This window comes from Ischnura elegans, chromosome 4 (genome assembly GCF_921293095.1).
Source record: "Ischnura elegans chromosome 4, ioIscEleg1.1, whole genome shotgun sequence".
Taxonomy (NCBI): domain Eukaryota; kingdom Metazoa; phylum Arthropoda; class Insecta; order Odonata; family Coenagrionidae; genus Ischnura; species Ischnura elegans.
Window position 1 is genome coordinate 65,017,470 of NC_060249.1, and position 22,042 is coordinate 65,039,511.

Consider the following 22,042-nt stretch of genomic DNA (forward strand, 5'->3'; position numbering starts at 1 on the left):
AGGAGGAGGCATGGAACGGATGGTCAGCAGTTTCGCCGAAACTGATTCATGAAACATGCTCTTATGGAGCGAAACGAATTCAGTTGCGCGAGAATGTAGTCGCCCCGTAGCCGATAGCGCAACGCCTATATAGGACTCGATGGAACTCAAGATGGGTAAAATTTCCCCAGAAACGGTAGACTGATATGTCCCGGACGCGCCTAGTTACGCGGGTTGGTTAAATACACTGAGATCAAGGATGCTATCAATAAATGGATATTCACCCTACTCGGTTCTTCAACCTGATTTACAAAGGAGAGGGTAGAACTAATCTAAAATCCCCCAGAACACGTCTCAGGCGTGTGAATATCACTCTTTCCCTGAGCCACCTTCTAAAACGATGAGTTTTTGATTCACCGCAAGGCTTGGAAAAAATATAGAATTTAGGTATTCATGATTAAGTAGTGAAGACAACTAATTGTTTCATGTTCACGTGACAAACAGAATAAAATATCATTTTAAAAGGCCAATGATTGCCTCCACTAGGGTTTTATTCCACCTTAATTGTAACCCAACCCATCCCTGCAAAATCGGGAAAGCCCCATTATGCAGCCTGCATTGCCTCCACCTCTCACGCTTGCGAGGAAAATTTAGGCTTCCATACTTCAAAATTTCTTTTTTAAAGCCCGTTAATTATGATGCAGTTTAGGATCTACTCAGATAAAATATATGGGCTCATTCTCATTCCGAAAATAGCTTTTCTTACGCCTGCTCCCTTGATATGAAACAATTCGATATGATAACGACGGATGAAAGTAATGCTGCTTCCAATGGCAAGCCACTTAATACGAATCATAACTACATATTTTATGTAACAGTTCTGGATTGAAAAAATTGAACAATAAAAACCTTAAAGCTCGTTTCAATTTAATAAGACCGTTGACGCTATGTAGTTATTAATTATATTCGATAATGACGTGTACTTATGCGCGGATCGCGTCAAATGGTCACTTCAATGTGTGTCCTAGGAGAAGATTGGGAGGGGGGAAGGTTGAAAATGAGAGAGTAAGCCATATTACCCAGACAAACACAAATATTTTTACCAAAACATACCTATCTAAATATTTTAGCGAAAACCTGTCGAAAAATCATGATCAAAAATCGTAATACCTGCACTTATTACACTTTGTCTCACAAACCGGCTGAAGAAATACCTACAGAAATACATCTTTAAAAAGAAATTCAACAGAACAGAATTAAAATTCATCAAAGTAAGAGCTGAAATCCACCTTAAAAATCTATCTGAAAGAAGGGTAATAATTAAAAGTTTGGCAGTTACGAAACATTTCAAGTTATTGGCAGGGGATCAGATATAAGGGTTGAGAAGCCAACGGGTACAAGTGATTTTTTTTCTAACCAGACTTAGGTACAGTTAATTGTTAGAAGAAATATACAAAAACTTGGTTTCCATGGGATACGAGAGAGTCACTGTTCTGAGGTGACATCATGTTAAAAATCAAAAACACTACTAAATATCTAATTGAACTCGTTTGTTATCTTTACCTAATTTATGCACCAAACTCTGTTTAGAAAAAAGAAATCACTTGTACCACTTGGCTTCTCACCCATTCATATCAAATATTTAAAATAAATTAATGTTCAATCGCTTTCCAAAAATAAAACTCTATCTCTACCCGAAACCAAACATAGGATTTCTAAGTAGTTATGATAAAAACCCGATGCTGCGACTGGGGTTTCATTCAATTACTATCCATTACCATAATAAGCACTGCACAACATATTCTGTACGAACATAGTCCCCAAACTCGGTTGGTTATCTCGGAAGAAAAAAATCAAGGGAGAGGGTTGCCGAATTATCAATTTCGCCGTACATGACCGCTTGGTGGAAAAAAAAAACTTGAGAGTTCTCAGGGTAGAAAAGCCGATATATGTGTAGCGACAAAGACATTACGTAGGCCGCGCCGTCCTGAGGGAGGGAGGGAGCGAGGTAAATTTACGTGGGGAGAGGAGGTAAGCGAAGAGGTTAACGAGGAAGGGGACATGTGGGGCTGGGAAAAAGGAGGTTGGAGATAGTGGACGGAAAGAAGCGACCGGCCAGCTACGGGGAGAACACACACCTCCTGGAGTAACGATCTCACCACACACACACAAGCACACACCTTCCAGCACACAACTTTTAACACGGTGCCGGCCCTTGCCATGAAGCAACCCCGTCCCTTCCCCTTTATCTCCCGCCATTACCGCCACGTGTTGTGGGGAGCGTCGTGGTTAGTGTGCGGTCCGACCGCTAGGGGCGCGATACGAAAAGGGCTGCCGATCGCGATATGCGGCGGTGGCGCCGGAGGATGGGGAAGGGTACGGTAGAGTTCAGGAGCGCAGCATGTAGGAGCCAGGGCTGGGAGGTGTGGGTGGGGTGGAAGGATAGGAGTGTAAGCTATGGGGTTTGGAGGTAGGGTTATAGGAGGAGTTCACCGGGGGAAGGTTGGCAGGCGTGAGTGTGTGTGTTTTGGTGATCGAAAATCGGCTTCCCCTGTTTCACATCCCCCGAACCCTAAATTACCTCCCAAATTATCCCTTCCCGAACTCGACTCAACCCTGATCAAGTCCCCGAGCTTTTAAATATGTTAGCACCCGGGAACTGCACTCATTTTAGGGAAATAAATCTTTTAAAAAATCACTGAAGAAACGTAATCATCCTATCCGTAACGCAAGTGATGAGCGGAGAGGAGGATATAAAGTACTTTAAGAAACCATCGTTGTTTAAACCAACATATCTCAGAATAGTCATAGAAGGGTATTTTTCTTCTACTCATGTATTTTAAGCAATTGTGAAAACCCTCATCAATGCGATTTCATGCTGCTTTCAATCAATTTGAGCCGCGGTGAACAAATTGTATTTTTCTTAATTGTAATTCAAAGACCGTTGGCCTCCACTTCTAGTGTCATACGAGACAGTAGTCACCGAAAATACTTTTATAAAACTTAAACATTTTTCGCAGATGGGCTGAATTTAACTTATAAAAATCTATTATTATATTCTCAAATTGATCGTTGAATGTCGTTAGTCATAAAAAATAATAAGCAGTTGAGATTCTATTGGCACATACACTTTATAAAGAAATTAATCGATGTTTAATCATCCCTACCTAATGATTACTTTAACATGCTAAATAAGATAATTTAATTGGAAGCAGGACCCTTGAGCTTGCCCTTATTGTTTTTGGGAAATGTTGGAGCGAAATTTTGATCGAGTGCACAGTGGTACAATACCACTGAAAGCTCGACGAACTTGACTCGGGCTTCTCACCAGTTCAATGCGTTTCTAAATACTAATATTTCTGCCGCTAAGTCTGCCACCGTGAAGGAGACTACATACGGGAAGTTCAATTCCATCCCATAGAAGATTGATATATGTTACCACATTGTTCACTTTTTAATCGGTTTTCATAAATGTCGGCAGCACGGCCATGATTTCGGAGCGATCCACTTTTTCTAATATTTTGCAGTATAATAGAATTTTTGTAATTGCGACGAATAGCATTAAAAATGTATAAATTTGATACATCTCATCATCGAGAATACAAATTTCGGTTAACAGTCCTGATTATAGCTTATTTCGTCGTTAAAGTCGGATCGCTTTTGCCCGTCAGTGACACGAGTGGCGACTTTTGTAAGCCCAATTAAATGCGCGATGGATGACACATCTAGGGGTTGATTTGATAATCCGCTTTTGAAACATTCGTGGCCACCGTATCCAAGGCACAAACGACTTATTTTTGACTCGTGAGTTCACCTGCTACATTATACAAGTTTAGCTGGAAGTCTTGTGACTTAAATCATAGCAATATCACAACTTTAAAGATGGGAGAAAAGAAAGACCATTGGCTACGGGTAAAGACATTCTAAAATACTTTCAATTATTAACAGATACCCATGCACCAATATAATAATGTTATCGTGATACGGATGATGGCAGAATAAAAAAGACGATGCGCTGAAATGCCTGCAATTTTTTAAGGGGGAAAGTAACGCGTTTCTATACTAAATATGATTGTCCTACATCTCCATTGCCCAAAAAAACCGGTAAGGATAAAAAATTTCCAAAAAGGCCAAAATTATTTAGAGATAAGCGGAGAAATTCTCTGAAGGAGGAATCGCTGGAGATTAATTCCAGGTTTCAATTTTTTAATCGCAGTTTGAATCAAAGGAAAAGCGACATTAATTAATATTGCTCAGTCCAGCTTTTGGCAAACATTCCTCTCGGAAGAGTTATCTGTTAGGCAGTATGAAAGGCCGATTGAGTTCGTAACCGGATATCAGCTTTCCCACTCCCTTTGGCGAACTCCAAATTAGCTCACCAATTATGCCTTTACGAGCTCAAGCTCTGGTAGAGTTTTTAATATGATAGAAATATGTGATCGATAATGGCACTCATCTCGTTAATGTGGATCCAAACATTTAGTTAGCCACGACCACTTAATTATAGGATTCTCAACACTGTAAGAAAAATCATTTCATACGCTTTGATTTCAATCACTGCACTGGATGGTATTAGTAATAACTAATACTTGCTTCCTTCAAAAGATTTCGTTTTTCTATGCTGATAGCATTTAGATATCAAGTGCTTGCTCATCCTCAGTCCTAATACAATCCTGGATATAGCCAAGAATTGAAACATTGCTGGGAGTCAATTAATAGTATCTGAGTTTTATTAATTATATTTGAAATTAATTCTCCCTTTTTATTCAGAAATACGTCGATTACAATTATAAACAAAATACCGATTAAAAATTGAAATTAAAATGTTTTTATATCGTGCATGAGGTTTGCACGCACGGTTAGTAGCATACATTGTCGATAGTAAACATACTTTCACAGAACTCTAGAACCAACTAATTAGAATTTCAGAGTCATAAATTAGTTTAAATTAAAAAACATATTTCCAGAGTAACCTAGAAAAAATATCTCCTTAAAATTTTTATACGCAATTTTAAAGAAAAATTTGGCCATTCAAACACTCAATCATTAATTGCTAGGGAACGAAAGAAATTTCGGATGAATTACTCCCACATCTATTGTCACTCATTCCACAAAAAATAAGTAATTTTATCCAGCCCAAGTATAAAGTATGCAATATTATAATATATACAAATAACTGAAATAATGAAAATGCATCTTCTTCTCGCTCCTTACGTTGGCAAATCTCGAATAATACCACAAAGAATATTGCAACTACCATATTTCTATAGGTCTCCCTCATGATCTAGTTATTACTGGTTTTTCTGTTCTCACCAACAAAAAAAAACCAGTAACCAGAAAAAAACAGTTTTTTCTGTTCTCACCATATACTACCGATTCGATCGATAGATTTTTCTTCCTCATAGGAAAATCTACTAGAATTGGTAGAAAATTAATTGCGTATGCTTGGTTTCGCTAATTAGTGGGCACTTTTCGCTCTGTAGCATTAAGGTGTTTTTCCCCATCAACTCCCTTCCGCTCCTATCCTTTTCCAGAGGCGTCGGCGGGCTCCCATCGCGGCGGCGCCTCTATCCTTTTTCCTTCCTCTCCAGCCCCTCCCCGGGTGATCGGGCGTATAAGCCTCGGGCTTGGGTCCCGGCCCCGGTGTGTTGTATCCTTAAGAGGGTTCGCCTTGAACCCTCATGATTCTTGTTCTCACCAACCTAAACTATTCAATGTTAGTCATAAGATATTATTGTTTCTGTGGTCTTGCCTCATTACCTAACTAACCAGCAGCATCTTCAGTTGCTCTGCTATGTGCTCGTCATTTACTCTTCTAAAGGCTCCTCAATTAAGACCAGCGTTTAAATAAGTTACATGTCACCTAACACATCATAAAACTACCACGTCTTTAAAATTTTATCTCCATTACGCTTAAACCAGAGTTTTCCAAGAGCTAATCAAAAACTTATAGATTTAAAAGAATAGTCTCAATAAGTTTTATGAAAATAGCTTATATCTACCAGTTTTCGGTAAGTTCGTAAAATCGTCACATCTGTATGCAGGAGTTACAATACCAAAAAAAATGTCTTGATGTCACTACGACGCAATATTCACACGGTCCTCTAAATTTTTCACGGCCAAAACACCGACAGAAAGTACAACGAGTCTAAAAGTAGTCGAGTTTGTACCCAAAGGAACACAGTGGCACTATGAATGGCCATTGAGATTAAGATGTATCTATCGCAGTTCATTGCACGAAAGATAATTCGCATATAAGCGTATAATACAGTAAAAAGGGTAACTGTGGAAACATTTTGCAGAGGAATTAGAGCAATATAAATGACAAATCAGTTGTAAGTAATGCAAAGTACCAGCCAACTAAAGTGTCCGGAGAAGCGTTTGACAGGACATGAGCAATGAGCATGAGCAATGCTCATTGAGCATGGTATTGGAGGATGAAGGAGTGAAAACAGTGTTTTGAAATACAATCGTTCTCCTTTCTTCCAATCTAGAAAGGCGACAAATAAATTTCTGCCCTCATCTGTCCAACCATGTATCTCTCATGTTTTCGACAAATATAGCAAATGCTGCGAAGAAGGGTCAAGAACTTCAAACACAGAAATGCCCTAACGATGATTATAACGGAAAAAAAACAGAATGGAAAGAATGACAGATAAACACAAGAAAGAACATTAGGTCCGAAGAGGCATGAAATATGTCAACGATGACAGTAAAAAATCGATGACGACGTGATAACAGGACGAGCAAGAGGACGGTAAAAATTTCACCAGGCCATCCATGAGAAATGATAACTGCTGATGACGACAGATTCAATGCGAGCCGATAATTTTTTTTGAATCGACAGTTTTCGCTGCGAGATATATCATGACTGGATGGCAGGTAGGGAGACAAATAGAGGGTAAGGTGATGCTTGGAAAAAGATATGAGTTTTTGAGGCAAGGGACGAAAACTGAGTTGTAGTAGAGACTTCTCTTGCTCTGTTTTATTTATAACCGTGGATAATGTGTGGAAAAGAAGCATAGCAATTAAATGTAATATCATGAGTCTAATTATGCATGAGTAATCAAGTGCTACTTCCAATCAGTTTTAGTATGTAACTACTCACCAGCTGTGTGGATTTCAAATTTGATTCCGATGGAAAAGCAATGCTGGTCAGGTGACCAAGACGACTTAATAGCGAGGAGACTGCAAAATGTAGCTTTCCATTCCATATTTTCTAGAAGTTTCGTATTAAAATAAGAATTTATTCGCAGATTCTATAGTGATGCAGGTCTACAGAAAACATTTCATTACTGATGGAATAATAAAAGATCATACAAAAAACTCAATTGGATAATAATTGAAATTATTAAAAGAAGTTAACTAACTTTCCGAGGGGATACTTATAATATAAAACACGGTCTCAGGCGTCACTTTGTGGACTCGCTGCATTATAGAATAAAATAAAATTACTTTGTTTGATTCCACACTTTATTCTGAATAGCACGACCCGGGTTTCAGCATCTAACGCCATCATCTACCACCTGACGATAGCATTAGATGCTGAAACCCGGGTCGTGCTATTTAAAATAAAGTGTAGAATAAAGAAAAGTAATTTTACTTTATTTTATTCTATAAGGATACTAATAGTTCCAAATACCACAAACCTAAGAAAAATGTTTGCCAAGTCACCTAACAACGCTTTCGTATATTGGCAAATATGAGCTGTAATTCTAGTGAAATGACATTATTTTCATGAAATTGGATCACATTTGCCAGTAAGTTTTGAAAAGGCGTAAATTTAATTAAATATAAGCAATAGAAATTTACACATTTCTGCGTATTTAGCTTTTTAACATCTAAAAATGACGTCCATGAAAGCAAAACTTCCTCAACAGAACGTGCTAAAATAATTTAACCGGAGTCGTTCAATCCCGAAGTAGTGGAGAAAGGGTGTAGATTCAGGAGTAGAGAAACAGTCAAGAGCGTAAATCTCTAGATCAATGGTGATCACACCAATATCTCTCGGAGTTGAGAATTTGATCGGCTCTCTCGTATCCGTGGATTCTGCAAAATTTTGCGCCGAGAGTGAGGTGGAACGCGAAACTCCGTGAAAACTTCTCGAGTCGCTCCTTCCCACCCCCAAAAACCCAAACACCCACCTACCACCTATTTATTCGCCGTCCCACTCGCTCGAGGCCATCAGATAGGATGTAAAGGATTCCATAGAGTGGTCGGCGAGCGCGTTCTACTGCCCCGTATCTCCTCCTTTTCCCACGGCGATGCCGTCCCGCCTGTTTTTCCCGCCTGTTTTTAAAACTCCCGCCCACACGCAATATCAACCATCATCCATCGCCTCCCTTCATCATCGCGGGGGATAACGAAAAAAAATGTCTGTTATCTAACGATAATGGCAACACTGGCCGCGATGCCGTCAGAATGCCCCTTTCCCGTCCCTCCAAAAATTGCCCGGGCGCTCTTTCATTTCGCTGCTCATTTGTTTAACGCGACGAAATGACATTAAAAATGTGCGCTCGCTCGGATATCTCTCCTAGAGCATAGGTACACACAATAAAAGGATGTAGTGTGCGGTGGGGGGGCAATAAAGCAGTGAGATAAGGACAACATACGTTTAAAGCAAGTATATGAAGTCCGCCTTTAAATTTACGTCCAGTATAAAGGGGAATAGAAGTGGGTATTTAAAGTTGAAAATAAAAAGTAGCATAACGATATCGTTAACATTTTCTTTAAGTCATTGGTCTGCTGTTGGCTACTACCGAACTGTACTACGATTTATATCATCATTGAATAAAGTCATCCTAAATTTTTAAAAGAAGATGTCAATAATGAAAGGCTCCATGAAATCCAATCTTGAGTGTGAGAAAATGTGCAAATTAAGAACATATGACATATTTAACTTCAACATAAATTCTGTTACACTAAATGAACCAATTTCTAAAACACTTATGATATAGAATGTTTCGTCTAGGATGAAGGTTATACAAAAAGGTGGGGATTGTCGGAAAGCGGATCTCATCAATAATAATAAAAATTACGAGTAATATGAGTTTTATTCTCAAAATAATTAAAGTATGCTGTAAGGGCATTTCACATCAAATGAATGAAAACTGAAAATAATGAAATGGTAATAAAAGGAAATTGACATGATTTCAAAAATATTTTCATGGGCATTAAAAAGGATAAGTTACTTATTAAAAATTTGGCGACTATTATGTATATATCACAAATTAAAGGAAAGTAGTAGAAATAATAGACTAATGCGCATTGAAAAATATTAAAATGAAAAAATCCGAGATCAATTGCTGCATTTATGGATAGAATTGTGTGACTACGACGATAGCTTTGTTTATGAGTTGTTAATTCTGATTTAAAATTTAATTTTTCAATAAACACAATATTTACGAAGGAAGAGAAACCTCAGTTTAAGTAATATTAGCTGTTGCGACTTGGTGGAAATCCTTTATCGTAGGAGTTGAAGGAATAAATACTTTACTTTTCCCACGTGGTGATTTTTTGTCGGACCATGGTTTCGTTACTGCGTAACATTTTCAAGGTCACTCCGATATGAAGCATGTCAAGTATGAAATCAGTGACATCAGAACTCCGTCTTACTTTTGGACGAAACGCCGCCACGGCTAAGCATACTTAAAGGCGTACCTGACCTAAAAGTTCGAAAGCACAGCACCAATTCAAAGATGGTCCACTTCCCAGGATATCCTCCTACCCTTTCGACATTCCCTCACACTAACCTACTCACCCCATACCAGCCTTCTCCACAGGCTCCACCACCGTGGAGCACTTCAAGTGCTACACTTAATTAACCTCTTTACCAATCTTTCCTTCATTCTATCGGAAATTGGGTTGTATAGATTTCAGAATCATATCGGTTTACTCTCCGATGGATTCCGCCCTCTATTTTCAAACTAGGCTTCGGGTTGATTGCGGAAGGTTCCCTCTAACTTTGAAACGTCAAGAAAATAAACCTGCCCCGAACCTCCTAAAACTTTTTTCATTTATTTCTGCGTTTTTATTTTGAAACGTTTGGTTGTAAGTCAATTTTTTGCAGCTAGCATATAGTAAGTTATGCTTAAACTAATTATGAATAAGAGGTTTATGATCTCAGTTTCACCTCGTGGACAGAGGGATGAATGTTTGACGGGACCTCACACTATCCGTACAACGTGAGTGGGATTGGGAGTGCATTTTGATTCTTAAAAACTAAACGTACATGTTAATGATATTTAGTACACCTCACCTACTCTTGAAGTAACCCGAAGGGTGTTGCTTGCATGTAGATAATTTCATAGAGTTAATACCGGATACAATCTATCCCATTAAACTGCCTATTTTCGGCAGGATGAAGATAACTGTGGAATCAAACGTGGACGGAGAAGGGTAAGGGACGGCCTACAATGGGTTAAATAGGACAATTTACAAAAAATGTAAAAGAGAAGAATTACATCACTCTGAAAAGGCTAGCGGATAGAACAATAAAATTGAGAGGATTTAAATTGTCTTTTTAAATAACCAACTGATATCAGTAATATTCGTATGAAATTAATACATGAAGTGGATAAAAAGCAATGAGGTATCTCATTCTCTCATTCAATTTTCATTACCTGGTTTATTAATATGTATGATTATTGTGTTTTTAACGGCAAAATCTGACATTTTCTCAAATCTCAAATTTAATAGATTTTGCTATTTTCCTATCAACTGCCAAAAAATAAGTGGTTCTGTCGAAGAATTTTCAAGAAGGTTCATTTATCTCAACCTTGGATTCATTTCACACACCTTTTCCAATAATTAAAAAATATATGAAATCCATTATATTATTTCCGACTAGCAATCTAGCCCTCGTTATACAATGCGTTGGATATAACCAACACATGATCACCGAAATACAAAAGTAGAGCATGAATTTTAGCTAACCATACCTGGGTGTGTTTTTCCATTCATATACTGCTAAATTATCATCCATTCCATTTTCACTTCATGTCAACTCCAAATGATATTCTTTTCTTTGGAAAATACACACTGTAAATTATTTATGAGCATAAATAAAAATGGAGTAAGCCAATTCCAATTTACCGCTTTCACCGTCTGTCATTATTCTCGCACGCCTATTTGTTCAATGAATTTTCATAATGATTCTTATTGGTAAATTTTTAACTTCATCCCCAAACGTTTTCATACCCTTTGACTCCACAAAAAAACTAAAAGACACGAGAACGTCGACACCGCGTCGTGATGAGCCGAAAACATTTTTTGTGAACGCACAGCAATTTCTTTGAAATCGTTCCATTACACCCTCATCACTAACTTCCAGCGCTTTAAAGACCTCCTATTCCATTCCCCTACACACTTTTACCATCAGGCGTTGCATTAATGTAAAGATCCACCCTATCCCGGAACGCCATCGCGCGGAACTGGGATAATTGGTAAAACATGATAGGAGGAAAATGGGTCCATGGAAGGAAGAGATGGAAGGAAGTACCTAATGGGAGCATCAATACCTCTAGAATTGATTGGACCATATAAAAAGAAGCGGAGTGGAGAGAGGAAGAGGGTTGGGGGAAGAAGAAAGATGGGAAAAGGCATTCGATGAGAATAATAAGAGCAGATTTCGTGGAGAAAAGGTCCCCCTTGCCTCAATGTAAAATCTCCCCTCTCGTGAGGGGAAGAGGGGGAGAGAAGATAGGAGTCGTTCCGAAGAGGTGAAGAAAGATGGATGGATGGCTCGGGGAAAGGGAGAAGACCCATTCAGGCTGGAGAAAGGCTCGAAACGAGCGAAGGGAAGCGGTTTCATGGCGTCGCGTCGTCGTCCGGAGGATTTCTCGGGCGTTGGAATCACCGGGAAACGTTGGGTTAATGAAAAGGTGGTGATTGCTCTCCCCATCCATTGCACGATTTATCACTCCCCTGTGATCTCATCTTATTTTTACGTCATAAGTACCGCAGATAGGCATTTCATCCAAGAATCGTGCAATCAAATTTCCTCTCCTAGTTTTACAACAAGGTGGCTACTTCAATAATCGTACTACCGATACCGCGGGAATAAACACCCAAAGTATACATATCATGGTGGCAATTCTCTCATCCTCTCTTAAAATCATGAGTACCGCGTATAGGCATTTCGTCCAAGAATTACGCAATCAAATCACCTCACCTTATATTAAAATAAGGTGAAGTTGAGGCTACGTGAGTTTTTGTATTACTGGTACCGCGGGCGTATACATCGAATAAAAGATTCGTGTTATGGTGCCGATTTCGTCCTCTTGTTAAGTCATAAGTACCGCGCATAGGTAATTCGTCTAAGAATCGTGCATTCAAATCACCTCTCCTAGTATTACAATAAGTTGGCTACTTAAATAATCGTATTACCAATACCGCGGGAGTATACAACCAGATCATGCACCGCACCCAAACATCGCGTTGTGGTGGCAAGGTTATTGTTTCCGTGATTCATAAGTAATAAATGTTATTTCACTAATAATTGAGCTTTAAGACTCAAAATTGAAAGACGCGTAGAGAATGACCATTGTTTTCAAGTTTTTTTTTCGTTTTAGATTAAAAGGCCATTTTAAACAATATAAGTATATTTAGAGCAATTTATTCTGTATTGAGCTACAGTGATAACATAGATGTATATTACTATAGCGTATTCATCAACATTTTTCCGATTAAAACTCTTTTTTTTAATAGGGTATTCAAATCGCTATTTAAAGAGGACGCCTCTCACCCACTCACTGGTATTGTTAGGATTTTTTCCGTGACATTTTATTTGCCCAAAACTACCAATAATTAAATTAAAATTTATTTTTATATGGAAAGTTTCAGCGATGTGACATTTTTGGCATCTAAAATGGTTTCATAAAAAGTTATTTTCGTGACTTTTTTGAGTTCCGTACCGTAAAAAAAACATTCATTCACATTTACTTGAGCTCGAATAAGTAAATTTATCGTTGAAATAGGCGATCCCTTTTACCTTTTTACAGAGGTGACCCTGATTTCTCAGGAAAATAGTTATTTTAGTGTAAATTTTTATTCATTAAATGCATCGCACAAGGAACGCGGAAATTACACATTTATATGGGGGAATTCCACAATTGGACGCAAACGGAAAAATGTGCAAGATTAAACAGTGAATGATTTTACTAAAACGGTGGACTTTTAGATAGTGCAATCCTATTATCCTGAGGATGAAACGCAATAAATCTATAATTAAGGAAAAATTAAACGAGAAATATTATTGTGAGACTCCGCGGTTCAATCTATTTAATATTGATTGAAAGGTTAAAGCAGGTTTTATTAACACGATTTTTCAAAAGCCGATTTTATTTTCATGAGGGTCATAGTTAGTTTACTTTTTTAGTCTTTTTTCATTAAATGATAAAATCATGAAGATAAATAAATATTGCGAGACTCTTCAATTCTTAAGTATGGACGGTTCTCTCTCTTTGCATGGAAGGATTGTGGGTCCAAATATTTCCAGTCATTGAAGGAGAGCAAACAACATCTGAAGGTCACCGCCTCAAGGACGGCAGCCAACTTGAAATTCTTCGGCATGAGCATCACCTCCCTCTGACTATAAATGCAGAAGAAGTGACGCTGTCGGCTCACACGAGTAGGAAACGCCAGACAGAATGGGAAAGGGCTTCGGATTTTTCCTTGCTATCGGTAAGTGAGCTATTCTTCCGTGATCACAATCATTACTTAATTACTGGTCAATAGAAATTGGCACTGAGCCATTATATGGTGAGCTAATTAAAGAGATCTTCTAAAACCGTTTGGATGAAGTGAGGTGAGGGATTCTACCGACCAATGGTCCAAGCTTTTGGACATATCAGTTAATCGTGTCGATAATAACGAATTTTCCTTTGCTTTCATGGGGAAGCGATAGATAAGAAAAAATAGAAAAATAATTTTCATAGAAATGAAATTCGCATACTTAGGTCGCTTCAAATGAATGAACGCTTCAGTATTAAATTGTAGCAGAGTCGCACTGCAGACAATGGCAATAGCGATATGATTTCAACTCGAAATGATTTTAAATTCAATACATGTGCATATAAATTCCGCCCAATGATTGCAAGTCGATTACTTATAATTTTGCTGACTCCTATATTATATATTTCGCTTGCATATATTATACTATTATATCTCCCATAATACTTTTAATTGGATCCTTAGGTAAATTTTATCTGCGGATTCCAGGTTTCCCTCGCATGTAAACAATATCTCTTGCACTTCTTCAGCATATATTACACCATAAACTGCAAAATTTTCGACGGCAGAAATCGTTTTTTTTGGACATCCAAAAATCTACCTTCCTAGTTCCTCCCCAGAATCTATGAAAACCGCATGCCCATCGCCGATTACAAAGTAAATTCTTTCATCACCTATCCAAACAATCTCTCGACTTCATACACTGATGAAAAATTTATACAAACATTTCTAAAACGTTAACGGCAAAAAAATACATAATTATCCCAATAGTACGCTATATAATAATATTGAATTAATTAAGACAAATATTTTAACTATGTTATTATTATTCAATAAATAATATAAAATGCACTCAAGCATGGGTAGGTAAAGCTCAATAGCTCATTGCTGGTAGAGTGATCACAGATTTGTGGGTGGAACCATATTCTAGATAATTCAAAAACCTCATTTACTGATTTATATCCCTTCGAAACATGGCAAGAGGGGTTACCCACTCAATTCCATGCTTATAAACTAACGAATGAAAGAGGTGAATGTTATGACTTCCAATGATATACACTTAATTTTTTATTTCCATCGGTGCGTTGCAGGTGTGGTGTTAGCCGTTTCGGTCCAAGCCACATCCCCTCGAGGCGACGGTGTCCTCGACTACAATGGTAACTGCCCAGAGGCATGCTTGCTGGACATATACCGGCCGGTATGCGGAATGAAAGATGATGGCGTTTCGAAGAAAACATTCACCACCCAATGCGACTGGGAATTATACAACTGCCAAAATTCAAACCAAGGTAAGCAATCTGAGATAAATTAATAATTTCATGAGTAATTAATGTTCCAGAAGTGCATCTGATTAAGAAAAAACATAAGCGCATTTTTTATTAAAATCATTTCATATCACATGAGGTCTAAAAATGCTTAGCAACTATAAAAATCGGTTGAATGTGTACTACGTGAATGGCTAAAAAATAATGCTTTTGACATTTCGCGTTTTTATCAGGAAAGTTAAAAAATGCAAAATAACTGTGAAGATGTTTTATGAAATAATTTTACCTTAAATTTATGGAAATTTTTTCGGTCGTGGTTGATCTAAGGTTTTTTCTCAAGATTAAGCCTTCAATAGCTACCCTTCCGTCTAGACCTTATCTACTTATGCACCTGTTGAGTATAATAACAATACCTTAAGAATACAATAAGCTAAGAGAGCAACTGGAGAAAAAGATACATCAAAAAATACGCAAAAGAATAATAGAATGCAATTAAAATCTTTTATAAGTAAATTCATTAATCTTCAACTTATACCACTTAAAATTTCAATTTATAATTTAAGATGGGGAAGATTTACACCTAAATTCCCTACTTACACATCTTTGAATTCACAATTCACATTGATCGAAGAATATTACTTCTACTATTCTTCAAAGATAAGGTACAAATTCAGTGTCGCGATTCAGCTAAGCCTAAGCAATTTATAGGTAAGCTACATTGTACATGTACGTATATCCTTCCTTTAATAGAGTGAATGATCAACAGACCTACAGTTAAGTCCCTAAATTTTACAATGATATTTGTATCTTATTTTAGGTTTCGCTTGCATTACTTTTTAAATGTTTTAATTAGATTTACTCTGAAACGCAATTCCCCCTTCTCGTTTTATAGAAAAAAAGAAATTTATAATGATATTCAACGCTCTCCAGAGTTTTTAACACCCCTCACATAAAAATAACGATAAGGATACATGGAAACAGGAATAGATAGATATAAATCATAGATATAACCACGCCTTTATAAATACAATACAAAGAGCGACCTCGTCAATCTAAAAACAAGATACCTGATCTCTAGGGTGTTAATTGAAATAATCACCATCAAAATGAACTATAAAATACAATATGCGCCATATTTACCATTAATACAAAGATACAACGTAATTAATGAATTCTGGATAACCAGCAAGTTTATTTATTACCAAAACAGACATTAAGTAACTATTAAAAAAACCTCCTTGTCGACCATGTATTATAATGCCTGTGATAAGAGACAACGAATCGTATAATTAATTTAATTGATATCCAAGGATAATTATAATTATGAGTAACGCTTGCACATTCTAAATAAATCTGAAATTATAAGACCACTATTTACCTTTATTACCACGGTGGTGTAAGGCCTACAGATAGGTATACCTAATGCAACTGTCAGCTCAAAACAGCACACAAAACACTTATGATTAACTTATTGATTATTTATGATGACATTAGGCGAAATTGTATGAATTATGGTAGCCTACTCATAATTCAACACAAGGAAAATAACGGAAAAAGGATACCAATATTTTTACGTGGATCAGTTTCTTGTGTTACTCACTAGGCAAATCGTCTCACTGCACTAAAAGTTATTACTTATTTAACTATATATTTCATTCAATGATTGTTTCCCCAACCATTTAGCTAAAACCATTGTAGTTCACCTATGATATTAAGAATCCAAACTTCCGCGAGTTTTTTTTATTGTACGATTACAAAATATCTAGTCGAAACGAGAACAACTTCTAAAATAAAAGAATCTAATCAACGAGTGAAATGCAATTTCTCTTTTTCATTCAAATGTCATTAAAATTTGGCTTCATTTTCACGACTGGACTTTAGGCTGGTATCCTAATGCATCAATTCTTTTCCTCGCAGCTTACCCAAAGGCGAGTATGGGAGCATGTCAGTGAGAGAAAACGGCCGCTGCTACGTTCAACGTCAATTGAATTCCAACCTGCTGTGCAATTCCAGTCACCAGTTCTCCAATTCTCCCAACAACCCAATCAGCAGAATTTGGACGCTGGGACTGTGTAGCTATGTTCAATAAAACCAAATCATGAAAAATTCAGTCCGCCGTCATTCACTGTTCCACCATGGACGGACGCCAAAAACATCGCTTGCGAAGATAACCGATTGAGTATTCGAACGCCAGGAATTAGCAATATCTTATTTTTGCTAAGTAACAATAATGACGACTAGCTTATTTTTATGGGAAGATTGATTCAAAAATAGGAAGATACCACCACTTTTATATCAAATTCATCAAGATATATCATAATCATAATTTATCATCGCACCATAACGAGAAACTATACGAAAATGGCCGAATGTAGATCAGATGCATATTAACACACCTGATTAAATAATCAATATACACGGCAAAATACATAATCCAACTGCCTCGATCCCCGTTCGCAGTAATAAAGATAAACTACAAAAATTAAGTCACTAGATCGATTCTCAAAACCCATTAAATATGAATTTGAGCACCTTACAATTGAACGACGCGACCATAACACAATATTTTATATCTGAAACAAATATGTCACAAGAAAAGAATTTATATTTCAATGGTAAAAAATTTGGAAAAATTACTGAGTTCTTTTTAACTTCAGATTTTGTGTTGGAAATATCTGCCGAAACCCCGGTTGAATGGCATGAAAAGACAAAGAAAATTACATTGGAAGGACAAGTGAGCAGCCGACCTAGATTACGTTGTAATGAAGCACATTGGCTATCGAAATAAAAATGGAGGATAGAACACGCTAAATTTCATAATGTAAGTTTAACGTGGGAAAAGAGGAAGAGAAAGTATGTGAAATATAGGGTAACCAAAAGCGAGAAGAGAATTCTCAGAAAAAATTAGGAAACGATGTCTCTCATAAGATGGATAGCCACACGGAAAATGAGCTTCGTTTCGATAGGAGATTTAATGAGCATAAACAACAATAGAACCTCAAATATAGAACTTATAGAATCACCTAGTCACCTAGAACTTATAGAATGTTTAGAAGAAGAAATTATTGGATTCCAGTCCTTCAGGAATAAAGTTGAAAGTGACAATGAACCATTACAGTTATTTCAATTTTCCAGAAAAGAGCTGTTAACATTTTCATAAATATAATGTCTACATGAGAAAATATATATGTTTTACGTGTATAAATTTAAGAATTTGATTCGAAAAGGAAATCATCTGGGATTTATTTTAATCGCTTTAAAAGTGGGATGATGATGATTTCGTATCTACTCACAAATTTTTCAACTATATTCCTCTTCGTTCAAAACTAAATGCGAAATCCTAGATTCTAATAGTACCAATCACACCATTTTAAAACAGGAGGCAAAATCAAACCAGAATAGGCAGATGAGAACATTCTCGTTATTCGCAGGGGGATAATTGATAACGGCCACCTCATGGGGAGATAAAGGAGGATGAAATTGGGAAACACTGTAGATTTAGTTATAAAACGAGGACGAAAAGTCCAAAAATAAACATATGAGTGGAAGAGATGTCAAGTGGTACAAGTGATTTAATTTTCTAAACTGAGTTAGGCACAGAAATCAGGTAAAGAAAACAAAGGAGATCAATTAGATATTTAGTAGGGCACTTTATCCTCCACTCTATGTCAGTACAGAACAGTGACTCACTCTTATATCGGGAAAAATATCACTAGTACCCCTTGGCTTCTCACCCCCTCATATGAACTAAAACATAATGAAGAAGAATTATGGAATTAATAAAAAGAGAAATTAAAGAATTATGATCAAACATAAGACTTTCGCAACGAAATACAAAGACGCTAAGATGGTCATGACTTCGGTTATATGAATGCAGGAAAAGCCAGCTTGGAATTAGCTACGCTTTTAATATCACAAATATCTCAAGGCAGAGCATGCGAATTTAAGCATGAACTATTGGCGAAAAATAAAATAGTTTTGCCTTTTAAGTTAAGACATAAGAATCGAGCAAATATCGCCTACCCCGACGAATGCTTCCGTCGATATTACAAAGACTTCATCGCATTAGTGAGAAAGGACGATATGAAACTCACCACACGTGCGGCAGTAACTCTCGCCAGGACCTCGGCACAGAGTAATAAAAACGCCACGAGGATGTAAAAGGGAGCGAATATAACTCCGGGTTGGTTGAGGGGAGCAGAAGAATCACATGATTGGAAACAATCTCATCTCATTCGGAGATAAAGGAGGATGGATTTCGGAGTATCCAAAGTAAATATATGACTAATTTAAAACACAAGCAGAAAAACTATCAAAAATGAAATTGTTTAAAAAATAAAAATTTGACAAATAAAGATTATTTACGGATTCATGCTTTCGCCACCAGCAATAAAAAGTTGTGAGAAAATGCGAGTAATGAAGAAAATGTGAGAAAAAGTCCTAAAAATGTTTAATTAAGAATATTCAAGCCGTACCCTTAGTATACTGCAGTAATTTTGGACACAAATGATTCCCAAAATAAGCTATGATGAGAAAAATCAAGAAATCAACGAGCGATTACGCGAGTACACAGAACGAATCTCACTCAAAAACTGAACTTAATGAAATTTCAACCACTTTAAAGCGACATAATTAAAAATGAAATGTAGTGTTTGATTGAATACTTGGTTTATAGGGTATTATACGCGCCTTCAACATGAAATATCCAATGCAGAATTATCGAACATTGCTGAAATATACTGACATTGATAGAGTCATAGATACGTTCATTCGCTGAAATTTCGACATGATGCAAAATTTAATTTTCCAGTATTTCATTTTACAACATAAAAGCATTCAATTATTGTTTAAAGTTTACACAAATAATAAATCGAGAACATTTTATGCGAGTATAAGAAAACACGCTATAAAGGACATAATTTTTTTCATCACGTAGTCACGGCGGAACCTTTCCATGTCATTAAGATACAAAATAAAATCACTTCCGATAATAATTACACGTAAACAAGTACTGGACTTTCTATAATAAATAAAAATACACTATGTGATAACTCACTAATTGGTCCTTAAACTTTAAATTCGAGAGATGCGGAAAATATAAGGAAGAGTACGAGAGGAAGCGAATTAAAGGGATAAGGGGCGAATGTGTTGAGGGAAAGTGCAAAGGGAAGGGGAGGAAAGAGAAGAGAGAACGGAAATGGGAAGCGCGTCCCTTCAGTCACAGCGACGACGATGCCTAATTCCGCAGTCAAACATTCCCTGTCCAAAAATTTTCAGGAAATCTGCCCACGGACGAGTCAATAGAGAGAGATTTCGGGAGAATTGGGGAAGGGTGCGCACAAGAGGGACGTTGGGCTTCCTGCTTGGAGGGGATGGGATGACTACTCTGGAAGGGGTTGAAGAGTAAAGGCGACGACATTTGCGAGATGGTAGAGGAGAAGGGGATGGGGTTGAGAGGATAAGGAAGCGGAGAGGAGATGCGTTAAGGAGAGAACGGAATCCCACGATTAGAAGGGGATTATTAGGTAAGGACTTCACGCGGCGGAAACTCGAAATTTTCGTGAGGCTAACGTCACAACCTCGTCGAATGTATCAATGAATATAAAAGAATATGCCTGTTCTACGTGTCGTTTTCTCGTTTCCATTTGTTACGTCACGTCATACAACTTCTGCTGTTGAACATCCTGCCGGGTAGGCACACCTCTTCACTCTATCAAAGGAAAGCATAACTCAAATCATACTTCACTTATCAATTAAGCCTCTCGTTGTAAACTTTTTCTGGGGGTGTGAATTCTGGGTCTGGTCTACAAATGTACGGACACAAATAGCGGTCGGTATTGTGAGGCGGGGTAAGTTATTATTACCTATTGGCCGATACCGTTCGCGTCATACGGAAATTGTTTGGTGTTCAGTATGCCTAAAAATCCTGCCATGTGATCATGAATTCCAAGTTCCAAACTTCCCACTCCTTTAGGTACTATCCTTCCCGAGCAACGCTGGGTGGCCTGCTAGTACACAAAATATTTCATTCCCCTCCACTAACATATACAAATGTTAGGTGTGAACGAAATGATATACGATAAAAATTCAAAGAATCTAAACCCTATAAAATCGTCTTCAACCCAAGGAAAAATTGCCGAAACACTATTTTTTTCTATGACTGTTTTGGTAATGCCACCATGTCTGTACTTTTTTTGGGCATTTGGATGTCGAAAATTGATTTTTCAAAAATGCCATTTCTCGAATCCAGAGTCTTCAGCGAGCAAGAGCGAGTCTGAAAATTTACAACAGAATGTTTGAAAATTTCGAGGCCCTAGATGTCAAATTTACGATTTCTCCGATGACCGAAAACTTCTACTGATAGCCCTGTAAAGGCTGAAGGTAGAATATTGCTCTGCCTTAATTGTGAAATGCATGCTGAAGTGTGAAATAAGAGGCTAATTAGAGTATCAATAGGTTTTCACTAAGTCTAAAATGAGCCATTATTAATTTTAGAATTTTTTCTCGTGCATTCCTTTGAAAAAAATACACCACCTAAGGTGCTAAGGGGAGCATGTTCCATCGTCCCACTCGACGGCCCGTCGGCTCACTTTCCGCACCGGGAGAATAAATCGATGTAAAAGCTCTAATTCCACCAGAAGAAAGGACCATCGAGTCCAATACTCTATCTGGGGTACAGAACATTAAACGTATGGTTTATATTACATGACATATTTTTTTATTTTCTTAGGTCTTCAATTTCATTCACCATCCATTTGATAAGAATACATGCCCAATAAATATGCTTTTTTTATTGCCTTTATTTGTATATACAAACTTGGTCCTTCTAAGCCATATGGCTTGTCAGAAGGTTCCAGTTATTCAATACAACATGTGGCACATTGAGAGCATAGCATTTATATTACAAGTTTCAACTTCAACTTTAGGGGCTTTTAAACAAAACTATGATAATTTAATATATTTTGTACATTTCAGATTAAAATAAAGAAATTACAAGTTTACAATATCACTTACTAAACAATCTTTCACTTTTCTTTTAATGTCTTGATTTTTCAACATCTAGAAGG

At 37.1% G+C, this 22,042-nt stretch overlaps 1 protein-coding gene across 1 annotated transcript; it reads left to right on the plus strand.

Moving 5' to 3' along the window:
* Positions 1-13,564: 13,564 nt before the first annotated feature.
* LOC124156872 (vasotab-like) lies at positions 13,565-17,085 on the plus strand. Its single transcript, XM_046531361.1, has 3 exons — positions 13,565-13,662; positions 14,802-14,999; positions 16,893-17,085. Exons 1-3 carry the CDS (start codon positions 13,629-13,631, stop codon positions 16,925-16,927), a joined length of 267 nt encoding a protein of 88 aa, XP_046387317.1. The 5' UTR covers positions 13,565-13,628; the 3' UTR covers positions 16,928-17,085.
* The last annotated feature ends 4,957 nt before the right edge of the window (positions 17,086-22,042 follow it).